The sequence below is a fragment of the Canis lupus genome, chromosome 8 (assembly GCF_011100685.1).
Source record: "Canis lupus familiaris isolate Mischka breed German Shepherd chromosome 8, alternate assembly UU_Cfam_GSD_1.0, whole genome shotgun sequence".
NCBI classification, from domain to species: Eukaryota; Metazoa; Chordata; class Mammalia; order Carnivora; family Canidae; genus Canis; species Canis lupus.
Window position 1 is genome coordinate 3,591,195 of NC_049229.1, and position 12,797 is coordinate 3,603,991.

A 12,797-nucleotide genomic window follows, 5' to 3' on the forward strand; every position below is an offset into this window, starting at 1 on the left:
GATACAAAGAATTTTGTTCTTCTTTAATAACTCATGCTAGTCTTGGACTCTAGTCAGAGCTTCTTCCTAGGGATGATGTTTAGAGAAAGCCAAGGTGAACTTTATGCTTCTTCCTTGAAGTGGCCGAGAAGATCTCAGGATTTTCAGGACCGGGGGAAGCATGGAAGCAGGTCTGGTATGTTGGGGGCTTTGATCCTCATGGTAGGAAGCTCGCTATGCTTCTTACCCTGTATATACTTTCCCATCAGGACCGTGCAGGACCCCCAAGCAGCCCCCAACCCCCCCTTTCCCCTGGGGGAGCTGGGGAATTCCTGCCAAGCACCTTGAAGGGGAGGGGCCTCAAGTGGGCAGGGCCAGGGTCCAGCGGGGGTGGGGGGGTTCCTGCTCTGCCCCTGCCGGTCCCCACCCCATCTTGCCCTCCCATCCTCTCATCTATCCCCCGCTGGAGATGGAAGATCTTTTATTTTCTATTATTTATAACCTCAGACTTGGGCCCCCTGTTTCTTTCTTCCCCATTAACTTGAAGTGACCTGTGTGAGAGAGAGACAGACAGACAGATGCCCCACAAGGATGGTTGGACAAGGACTTTTACTTTTTAGTACATAAAAAATATTTTAAAAAATAAATAAAATAAAATTTTAAACTACATCAGGGTGACAGCAGGTTAAGACTCTGACACAAGCCCTGTGGAGTTGCCATCTCCAGCAGAATAGAGACGTGGAAGGCACTGCAGGACTCTGTTGTTTTGGATTCCTTACTAAAAAGTGAAAAGGGCACTAGGCTCCGAGTTAGGGGAGCCACTGATTCCTTGCTTTGCCACTCACAGGCCGTGTAACCTGAATTTTTCTGACAGTCCTTTTCTTCACCTGCTGAATGGAATAATTGTTCCTGCCCCTATGACCTCACAGGGTTGTTGTGGGGATCAAGGAAGGTCACATTACATGTGGGAGCACTTTCTAATCTGTGAAATGCTAGCAAATATAAGGAGTTGCTAGGATTTACAGCAGTAAGGTTAGATAAAGTCCATCTCTAAAAGAATCCAACTGGCTTGCTTTGGAGGCTTGGCTCCAATACAGCACTGCAGAGCCAGGACCATGAAACATTCTGAGTCATTTGTCTGCTTGTCTAGGTATAATTTTTAGATGCTGCAGGTGGGCGGCCAGCAGGTAATTGCATCTTAAAAAGTATTTATTGAGCTCCCACTCTGTACATGCTTGTTTTAAAAGGTAATTGGGAAGCACTTGTTCACACATGGTCTTTCAGTGAAATAGATGGAGCCAACCACCACCCACCAGCCCCGGAAAGGCAGGCATCCTGGCCTGAGGGGTTGTGAGTGCTGAGTCCTCACATATGCCCAGTAAGGATTCACATCTGGCTTCCAGCATTTCCCTGTCTTGTTGGGGAACCAGGCACCAACAGAGACAGGTTTTGTCTGTCTCAGTGGTTCTCAAGCAGGAGCAATTTTGTACCATTTTCCCCAGGCCCAGGGGACAGTTGGCAATGACTGGAGACATTCTTGATTGTTAAAACTGGAGAAGGGGGTACTACTGGCATCTAGTGGGTAGAGGCCAGGGCTGATGCTAAACATCCTCCAAAACATGTGACAGCCCCCCACGATAACGAAGTTATCTGGCCTATACTGTAACAGCACTGACATTGAGAAACACTGTTCCAACCTCAAGCCTCATGTCATCATCTGGTTAATCCTAAAATCCCTTTTAGATTGGAACTTGGATTTTTTTTAAGCCAAGCACAAAAATTTACTGTTCATGAGAATAACTCATTTTTTAAAAGATTTATTTATTTTAGAGAGAGAGAACACTAGTGGAGGGAGAGGCAGAGGGAGAGGAAGAGGGAGAGAATCCCAAGCAGACTTCCCGCTGAGCCTGATGTGATGCATGGCTTGATGCCATGACCCTGAGATCATGACCTAAGCCAAAATCAAGAGTTGGACGCTTATCCAACTGCACCACCCAGATACCCCGAGAACTCATTTTTAAGCTAATTTTTTTTATTATGGTGAAAAACATATAACATTAAATTTATCATCTTAACCATTTTTAAGAATACAGTTCAGTGGCATTAAGTATATTCACATTGTCAAACGTCTCCAGTGGATTATGTGTTTTTAACTGGCTGCTCTTATTCAACAAAACTTTCTAAGCACTTGCCACGTGCCAGGCTGAATACTTGGGGATGTGAAAATGATTAAGACTCAGTCCCTGCCCTCAAGGAATTGTGTGAAGTGAGGACATGTAAGTGGACACGGAGCTGACAACAACTGTCCTATATGACAAGATATCAAGAATGGAAAGGTCACTGGCATGGGCCACTCACAACAAGCTTCCTGGAAGAGGGGAAGTATAAGATGGATGCTGATGAGTAAGAAAACTCAAATCAGCAGAGAGGAAGGGGAAAGCGCTGGCTGGCTCATAAGCAGGGCAGGTTTGTATTGAATTGGCCAGTTCTTCTCATCGGCCCAACCGGTCCAATCTAAATTTCTTTTCTTTTCTTTTCTTTTCTTTTCTTTTCTTTTCTTTTCTTTTCTTTTCTTTTCTTTTCTTTTCTTTTCTTTTCTTTTCTTTTCTTTAAATTTATTTGACAGAAGAGAGAAAGAGTGCAAGCAGAGGAAAGGTCAGAGGGAGAGGGAGAAACAGGATCCACACTGAGCAGGGAGCCCAATGTGGGGCTCTGTCTTAGGACCCTGGGATCATGACCCGAGCCAAAGGCAGACGCTCTACCAAATGAGCCACCCGGGTGTCTCCCAATCTAATTCTGAACCAGAATTAGTGAGTGTATGTCATGGAATTGGAGGTGGGAGGGAAGTGAGGGTGGTGGAGGAGGAGGAATTCAAGGAGAGAAGGAAACTAATATTTATTGAATATATACCAGGTGATACCAGCTTTATTTTAATACTGCACAAAAAATTTCCACTTACAGGGAAGTAAAGTGATGATTTTTCTTTCTTTTTCTTTTTTTTTTTTTTTTTTATGATAGGCACACAGTGAGAGAGAGAGAGAGGCAGAGACACAGGCAGAGGGAGAAGCAGGCTCCATGCACCGGGAGCCCAACGTGGGATTCGATCCTGGGTCTCCAGGATCGCGCCCTGAGCCAAAGGCAGGCACTAAACCGCTGCGCCACCCAGGGATCCCGTAAAGTGATTATTAACTTGTTGCAGGTTACAAAGCTTATAAATAGACAAGCAGTTTGCATACCTAAGACTACCTCCAAAGACCCTCCTCTTCCGCTACATCATTGATGTTTCCTCCCTTTCAATGACACAGTGATACAAATCATGGAAAAACTCCTATGCCTTTTACTCTAGCTTCAGGGTCTGTTAACAAAAGCTGCTTTATCCCTAAGGCAACTTGATCTGCCTGTATCAGGCACTTACTAAATACTCTATGCAGAACTGTACTCTAAAGAAACAGCTAAAGCATTTATGCATTTCATAGATATATTTAAAATCTATATACAGATGAGAAAAGTACATTGATAATTCTGCTGCAAGTGTACCACTACTCTCTCTGGGTAATCCACCTTCACAGGATGAAGCACTGTGTGAGATTGCCTGGAACATCTTCCAGCATACTTTGAAACCCTCTCCCCAGAAGTGACGTCGCTGCTCATGCTGAGGTTATTTAAAGTAGGTAGCAAACCAATGGGAATACTTGTGACTGTGACAAAGGAGGAAGGATGAGATGTAATCGATAAAGCTTTTCAGCTCAAACTTCATTCATTCTATAAATAAAATAGCTTAAAATAGGCCTGGGGGACACTTTTTGTTTCTTAGAAATAAAATTCACCCAGTGCTCAGCATGGGGCCTAGCATATAAGGTGCTGAGTAAGTGTTTGTTGAATGTTAAAATATGGACTAGTCTCAGATCCTGGATCAGCAGCTCCCATCTCTGTCCCAGGGAATAGCCTGCAGTTTGCCATTTCCAGATTTCCAGAGAGAAGGGACTGGGGGTGGGAATGTTCCTCTGTAGGCATGTTCTAGGAGGGAGCAAGGCATAGTCTTTCTTGTTCTGCATGCTATGCTCAGCCAGGAGTTAAAAATTGGAAGGGAACAGTTCCTACTCCCTGGGCTTCTGAATGGTTGCTGTTTTTGGTGGTTCAGAATATATTATTGGATTATTTGCTCATGCGGGCTTTTTTGACACCTCTGCATCACCCCAAACATAAACAACAAAATAAGACCAACGAATGCCTGAGGCATTTCTTTATGAGGTAGCTATGATCTGGATTAACCCTCAGAGGAAGGAAAACCTTAGTAGCCAGGCAATTTGAGAAGCCCCAATCTGTATGCCCCATACCTCCACGCCACTTTAATAAGCTGGTTTAATTCAGAAAAGCTATATATATGCTGCCATATATATATGCTATATATATGCTTCTCTCCAAGAAGGTCATTTGATCCAGGTACAGGGTAATTGTTGTTGTTGTTGTTTTTCTAAATAAGATGAGCTATTTGGTTCCGTTTCTTCGACACAGTTTTTACCTGCTGGGTTATATTTCCTTCCTCCAACCCCAAGAGTCTGCTAGTCACTCTATCTGCATAACTCTGCTCTTGGGGAGAACATATTATAGCTCTGCTAGTAGCTGGCTCAACCAGATTGCTCCTTGAGCTCCATGGTTCCTGGAGGCAGGAAGCATGCAACAGGATCCCTGTCCCCAGCTGCCTGGAGCTACATGCTGTGGAGCACTTTGGTTAAGCCCAGTGGCTTCAGAGTTCAATGACCTAAGGGGAATCCTGGCTCTATCATTGACCTCTTGTTCATTCAAACCTTTCCTTTCTATAATGGTACTAATTGCATGAAATTAGAAGAGAATATTTATAAAGCACTGATCAGGTACTACTACCAGTGCATAGCAGTGCTCAGGAAATGGTAGCTACTTATTATTAAGATTGCACTGCTGGGTATAGCCTTTCTCTGTTCACCAAGATGTGTTTGTTTTGACAAGCCTCCTACTTGGCTTCTGTCTCAGAGTTTTCTCTGAGAACAATGAGTTTTAAACATGTTTTTATCTTGAATGAACCAAATCCTAATCCCTCCATGTTTTTGAAAAAAGTTGAAGTACAAACTCAAGAAGCAATTGCCACACTCCATCCCTCTGGTTAATACCCAGTAGACATTTTGGGGATTAGAAAGCTAATACAAAAAAAAAAAAAAAAAAAGAAAAAGAAAGCTAATACATCATACTAGAGACTAAAATGTAAAATCTTCTGAAGTGGTGGAAAACACATGGGTTTGAAAATCTTTTGAACTTGAAAAATTTCCAAATCAGCCCAATGCCATTGTAGTATGCTCACAGATACCCACTTCTTTGTTGACAAATACTCTTTTTTAAAAAAAGTTTTCCCCCCAACCCTTCAATATCAGACATTCAAGGTCTTTCCTGACTCTGATAGCAGGGGTATGGTCCTCCCTGGTCTAATCCCCCACCACACAAAACACACTGGCTTTATTCCTTTCTGTCTCAGTTGCCGATTAGAAATTAGGAATGGCTAAGAGCTTTGGCTCTGGAGTTAGACCATCTCAGTTATCAGTTGTGTAACCATGGGCAAATTACCTACCAGCTCTGTGACTCAGTTCCCCATGTATAAAAATAGAGATAATTATGATATCTACTTCCATGGGATTGTGGTCAGGATTAAATAAGGTAATATACATAAAAAGTTCATAGCACAGGAACTGGCATTTAGAGCTCAATAAATACTATTTTATTGTATTTATCTTATTGTTTTGAAGATTTTATTTTTAAGGAATCTCTATATCCAGTGGGGCTTACCCACTATACCCAGAACCCTGAGATCAAGAGTCACTTGCTCCACTCACTGAGCCAGCTAGGCTGGCTTTTTTTTTTTTTTTTTAGATCCTGTTAGTGGGAAAGAGTGGTCTAACAGCTAGACCTGCATTCAGTATTGCTCTGCAGCAAGTATACCATGTCCATTCATAACATACATTGTGCTAAAAACAAAATGGTCTGACATAATATGAATATTTTTTCTTTAGGCTCTGCAGCTGGCCTGGTGCCATCAGACCTAGATTCTGGGTATGTACCTAAATATGTTATTGGTATAAAGTGATCTAAATAGCCAGAAACTCTGTGGGTACCTCGACCATGGCTGGGGAGAACTCTGGTCCTAAGAAGAAAGGTGGGCATGTGAGAGAGTTAATAGGAGCATAGTCTGTCCTGGTCAGACCCTATAGCAGCTGAGCCAACACCACCTCAGGCTGCCCCTGCCCCAAGCCTTACTGCAATTGTACCAGGAATGTTACATTCTATCTCCAGCTGATTGCTTAGCTCCCCTTTACACTGGGACACTCCTTTGCTATGAACACACCACTAACTGCTTCATCTGTAAAAAACAAATAAGGACCTCTGCCCAGGGTCTAAATGAAAGCATCCTTTTAGGACATAAACATAGAAAAAGCTCAGTTCAGGACTCAGACAAGCTCCAGGTTTGAATCTCGCCTTCAATAACTTTTTAGGTGGGCAAACGTCAACAAGTTGCTTATCCCTCTGAACCTCTATTTTCTTATTTGGAGAAAGGGATAAGAAGTGCCTTCCAAGAAGGGTATTGTGAGGGGTAAATAGGATACTGATGTTGGGTAATTGTACAAGTTTCTGGCCTATAATAATAAGTGCTTAATAACGTTGGGGCACCTGGTTGGCTCAGTCAGCGGAGCATGTAACTCTTTTTTATTTTTTTAAAGATTTTATTAACAACTTTATTTTTTTAATTTTTATTTATTTATGATAGGCACACAGTGAGAGAGAAAGGCAGAGACATAGGCAGAGGGAGAAGCAGGCTCCATGCACCAGGAGCCCGATGTGGGATTCGATCCCGGGTCTCCAGGATCGCGCCCTGGGCCAAAGGCAGGCGCTAAACCACTGCGCCACCCAGGGATCCCTAAAGATTTTATTTATTTATTCATGAGACACCACACACAGAGAAGCAGAGACACAGGCAGAGGGAGAAGCAAGCTCCATGCAGGGAGCCTGATATGGGACTCGGTCCCAGATCCTGGGATCATGCCCTGAGCCAAAGGCAGATGCTCAACCACTGAGCCACCCAGGAGTCCCAAGTGTGTAACTCTTGATCTCAAGGTTGTAGGTTTGAACCCCACATTAAGTGAAAGATAGCTTAAAAAATAAAATCTTAAAAGAATAATGATAGCTGTTAATAGTAGCTTGGGTATCATTGATAGATAAATTTTGCCATTCCATCACACTCTCTTTGGATTTTGGAGGGACTGCACATTCATGGGGAAATCTGAGTTCATTTGCTGCCAACAGATTCCCTTAGCCAAGTACACAGAGAGCAATAATCTGGTTAGATTAGGGCAAAGATGATGTTAAAAAATTAAAATGGCCTGGAATTCTTGGCTAGCTTAGTCAGTGGAGCATGCAACTTTTGATCTCAGGATTGTGAGTTCAAGCCCCACTTGAGTGTAAATCTTACTTAAAAACAAAAACAAAACAAAACAAAACAAAAAAACAGCTCAACCTACTTGTCCAGGCTGATTCTTCAAGTCAAGTTCCCAATAGTCCTTCAGGTAAACACTTCTTATTACTACCATATTCAAATTTTTGTCCAAGAGCCAATTAAGTACAATAATCATTTGAGTGATTGTTCCATGTCAGGATAAGCACCAAAGATTCAAAGATGTAGAAGATATTTTTTTTCTCAAGGGATTAACTGTTTAGTTGTTATTCTTTTACCTATGAAATCTCCTAGAATCATCTTCTCCATTCCATCTTTCCCCATATCCTTCAATATATTTCTTAATCTAGTGCTGGGTGATAACTCTCTTCTTACACTTCCTACCGTTCACCTAACTTTGCCCTCATTCAGCTCCTACACAACTCAAACATATCATTTTAATTTTTAATGTTCTTTGTTTAATGTATATGAATCTCATCTCCCCAATCAGATTATAGGTAACTCTGGGGCATGAGTTTCTATTAGTTCATTCTATATTCCCTAACACCTGCCATTCCGTTATTACTAATTTAGATAATCGATGATTGTCAATGAAGTTTTATGAGCTTGTATGAAACACATAGTTTAACTTATTCCCCTAAGTCAATTGGGTATGAGATAGATAGATTTGAGGCAAATGCTACTTTCCCATAGTATCACCTGACCTACTTAGGAAATTTCCTTTCTCTTTTTGCCTTCTAATTTTCTCTCTTCCACAGTGTTGGAAGATCACTGAATTCTGCATGGAAAATGCCATTTCTATTTTTGCAGTTGGTCTTGAAAAGACTTGAATCATTATCATCTACTCAGAATCTCCACTAGAAGAGAACAAAGCAGCTGCTCAGTACATCTGCAACTCAACAACTGTGCAGGAGGAGAAGCAGAAAGGATTTTGCCCCCATATCGTCCTAAAGGGGAACTCTGTGTCTCACTCTAGCTTAAATGGAGGTAGAATAGTGCCTATTAACACTGCAAAGATTCTCATGGTTTGGAAAAACATCCTGCTTTCTCTGAAATCACCTATTTGGGATCTCTCTTCACCACAGAGTTATTATTCTTGTCATTGTAACATCAATGGGAATATTGGGACTATTCTCACACTGAAGCACAATCTGTAAGGTTGTAAACAAATCAGTAGTAACATTCACCCAACTGAGATTGTATTTCTTCAATATTTATTAAGCTATTGAAGAAAGAGACAAGAACAACCTTGGTATATATGAAAATATCCTCTACCTTGAATACCTGAGCATATACAGAAGTGGGTGAGCAAGGCTGAGGCAGGAAGAAGGTTTAATTGTGCTTGTGTGCATGTGGGTGTGCACATCTAGGTATGAATCAGAACCTTCCCAAAGGGAGGAAAATGCTTAATCCTATCAGTCAAACTGGTGAAAGAGGTAACAGGCTCTGGGCTATTTATAGACCTTAAATTGGCATGTGCTGTACATATCGAATACTTTGCTGATTTCATTTTTTAGAGCAATTGAGATAAAGGAGAAGCAAAGAAAAGGTAATAAGAGATTCAGATCATGACTGTAATTTTAAAAGTAACATTACCTTTCTTATAACTGTAGATACCTGGAAAATTTCCCAGACTCAGAGAATTAGATAAAATGGGATTCCATTTTGAAAACAGAGCAGATATAACATGATCACTGAAGTCTGGGTGTAGAGGTGAAGAGGATTATCTGAATACTGTACTGATTTTATTTGATTTCAAGGGTGTTCTCCAGTGTCACTATTGCTCAGGTGACAAAATGCCTCTGTGCTGCTGCATATGATATGGGCTCATCCGGAGACACTGATTCGTGGGCAACAGGACACAATAAGCCTTCAAAAGGAACTTTGGAGAGATGACACAAACATACCTGGCCTGACCTACCCATGCCCCTTTCGCTGGGCAGAGGGTAAAGCCCTCTATCAAAAACAGCAAAAGAAACGCTCACCCTCTGAATTAAGGACAGTAATGAGCTATTGCTCATCCATCTCCAGGGCCTCTCTGGAAAGAGGAAGATGTATTGTTTAGAGATGGAACCATATTTGGGATCCTCTGCCTAGCAGACTGTGGTTAGGGGATTGGAGTGGCTTGCACTGGCACTCTTAGGGAAACTCAGGCCCCCCCAGCTTCAAAGTCTTCTAGCTGGGACACGTTTTATCCATCAGTTTCCCCTTGACTCCACATTCTAGTCCTTCTAGTTACTCCTATTTCCCTTTGAGAGCCTCATAAGGTCTTCTATGAATGTTAAGAGATCAGTGGATTCTCTAGGGAACCAAAGAAATTGCAAACTCTACATTTATGAAGAGGCATAATCCATCTAATCTCTCCTTTTCCTATGGTTTATTTCCTCTTCTGTGAAATGGGAACAACAGCCCTGTCACATCTACAGAGTGGGAGTGCTGGATAAGATGAAAAAGCTACAGAAGGGTAAGGCGTTATCACTGCTCTTGTAGCTATTTTCATTATTACACATCCCTTAGGCCCACAGTTTCTCAGGATGTAAAACAACAGAATATCTAAGTAGGTCTCAAAAGCCCGTTCGCAGTCTGCTAAAGAGATGGCTACATGAAAGCTTGCTGGAAATTCCGGTTCCCTAGCCCCACTGTAAGTCAATGGAATCAGAACTTTCAAGTGTGGAGCCAGGAGACCTGTATTTTCAACAAGCTCCCAGGCTTGTTGACCATCAGCCAGGTGTGTGAGCCCTATTGCTCCATTCTATGAACACTGTACAGAACTGCTCAGCCTAGTTTGGAGGAAGAGATGGATGACATACACAGATTCCTAGACCCCTCAAATTTGGGGGAGGATGGGTTGCAGCACAGGTGAAGGACAATCCTTTTCTAAGGAAGTAGGAAGCAAAAATAGCACTTTTGAAGGGCTAAGATTCCACAAGAGGACCACCAGAGAAGGGAAAGAGTGGTGGGTAGAAAAAGGAATTGGACTCACCTACAATGATACCACAAGCACTGACCAATCCAATCTCTTTCTTCAGGGCTACTCCGCCCCCTGTGGAACCAGTCTCCTGGCTGGCCTCCAACTCGCTCCCACCTGGGTGGTTCTTTTCAGCGTTGTTTCGGTGCCTGGCTCCTTTTTCCATCTTTCTCACAGGGTTTTCACCTCCAAAAGGTATCTCCCTTTCTAAATACTTGTGGGTGCAAATATATTTTAAGAGACTGTCTTTCAAATTGAAATGTCCTTTTCTGAAATAAGGACCACTCCCACCCTCTTGAAAAAGACTCAGGCAGATAAAAGAGAAAACCAAAAATATTCCTATTCCGTATTGACACTTTCTTGTCACTTGTGCTGACGAACAACGGAAGGGTTGGTAAAAGGGGGCGAAAAGAGACACAGATATTTGAATATAAAAATAGAACTGTACCAGCTACTCCGGCTGGAATTTTCCTGAAGGGGATGTAGATCTTCAGAGACCAGGATGGCTCTGCAATGTGTACCAGGCAATGGCTTATTTTAGACGCTTCAAAGATATAGTCTGGGTTTCACTCAGCTCTGCCTCTAAGGAAACAAAGATTGTCTTTACCTCCCCTTAGACCTTTCTTTTACGATGAAGATAAGAGTTTTCATGAACTGAAGGGGAAAAAAAAAAAAAAAAAGGCAATCCTCCGGTACTTTCTTCTCTTCCAGAAAAACAACTGTGGACCAGACCGGTTTGCTCTAGATCTTGTTTCCACCTGCTGTGGGTTTGTTTTCCCCTCCCTGTCTTCTGTCTTCTGCTTTTTCCAGATGTCCTCTTATGTCTTGTTTGTTTTCCTGTTCTTGTTTTCTTTCCTCTGAGCTCCGACCTCACGGCACAGACTGCCCCATCTCTCTAGGTTATGGGAGAGTGACTGGCACACACGATTGTGCTTCCCTTTTAGCATGGGGTTTTATGTGCCGAGCTAGCTCCGCCCCCACCTCCACGGTCTCTCCATCCTCTGTCCGTCTCCTCCCTCCTCTTCAATTTAAATATTAGCACACAGCCCCCAAAGATCACCGAGAAGATGGATTAAAATATTCTGCTTTGTAATCGTCTCTCATGCTCCATTTTTCTCCTTGTGAGAAGTGGAAGTAAAATCTTTCCATGTCAACTGTTCTGGGAGAGTTCATTAGCTGGTATAGCGTTACAGGTCACACAGCATTTGTGAGCTTTATAAATAAGAGACTGGTTGTGCAGACACTTAAATGCCATCAGAAATACACTGGCGACTGTGCTAAAATATTTATGTCCGGATCATTTGAGGATACAGGAGAGAAGGTTATAAGGACCTTGTCTTCAAGTTTCTGAAAGTAGGAAATGCTTGGGGGTGGGGTGGGGAATGGAAAGAATTAAGAATAATGGAGAAGAGGTTCATTTAGTATAATTGTGAGCTGTGAAGAGCATAGGTGAAACAATCCCCAGGAAGAGGTGGTAGACTTGCTGTTCACAGCTCTTACTTAGGTTAGCTAAAACAGGACAAAAATGACTCCCACCCTGGACCCAGGAAAGAATGACACAAAATCTGGTAGAATGGAAACTTTCACAGCTTCCAACTTATTTTGCATTGATAGATTACTTGAGAGACAGCCTGGGGAAGAAGTGGGGAGCTTTCAGCACCTTTCTGATCATAAAGCAGATTGCTGGTGTTAAGAGATGGCCAACTTATTACCATATTGATATTGTGTCTTGGCGTCCCTGAAGAATTTCACCCAGGAACTGCTGCCTTATGGTGAGAGCAATGATATCTATTATAATTGTAAAGTACTTTGAAAAAGCAGCAAGAAGCAATAGAGCAGACCACTCTATAAACCCAAAATAAAATTACTTTGAATCTATATTAAATAAATTACGCAAAAGCATTTGATTTTAAAGTGAGTCTGAGGGGATCCCTGGGTGGCTCAGCGGTTTAGCGCCTGCCTTTGGCCCAGGGAGCTATCCTGGAGTGTCGGGATCGAGTCCCGGGATTGAGTTCTGGCATGGAGCCTGCTTCTCCCTCTACCTGTGTCTCTGCCTCTCTCTCTCTCTCTCTCTCTCTCTCTCTATGTCTATCATGAATTAAAAAAAAAAAAAATTTAAAGTGAGTCTGAAAAAATAAAGGTCCCCACACTGACCAGTAAGTACAGAAATTTGGCCTCACTTTTTGGATAATCTTCCAAAAGACTTCAGCTTTTAAGGAAAATAAATACTTAATTGCTTAAAGTAGGGATGGTTGAGCTATTGTAGCAAAGACTTTCCAAATAAGATAAAGTCCAATCCACAGTATTTCCACTTTGCCCCTTAACACTCAGCAAGTATTAAGAAGTTTCAAAGGTTGGGAGTTCAATCTCTTCTTC

General features: G+C 42.2%; 1 protein-coding gene across 1 annotated transcript in view; it reads right to left on the reverse strand.

Annotated features, from left to right (window-relative positions):
- Positions 1-11,362, reverse strand: part of SLC7A8 (solute carrier family 7 member 8) — a 49,722-nt gene extending 38,360 nt beyond the window's left edge. The window contains 1 exon segment of the mRNA NM_001287169.1: positions 10,437-11,362. Within this exon segment, the coding sequence (NP_001274098.1) occupies positions 10,437-10,587 (151 nt within the window). The 5' untranslated portion in view covers positions 10,588-11,362.
- Between the last annotated feature and the right edge of the window lie 1,435 nt (positions 11,363-12,797).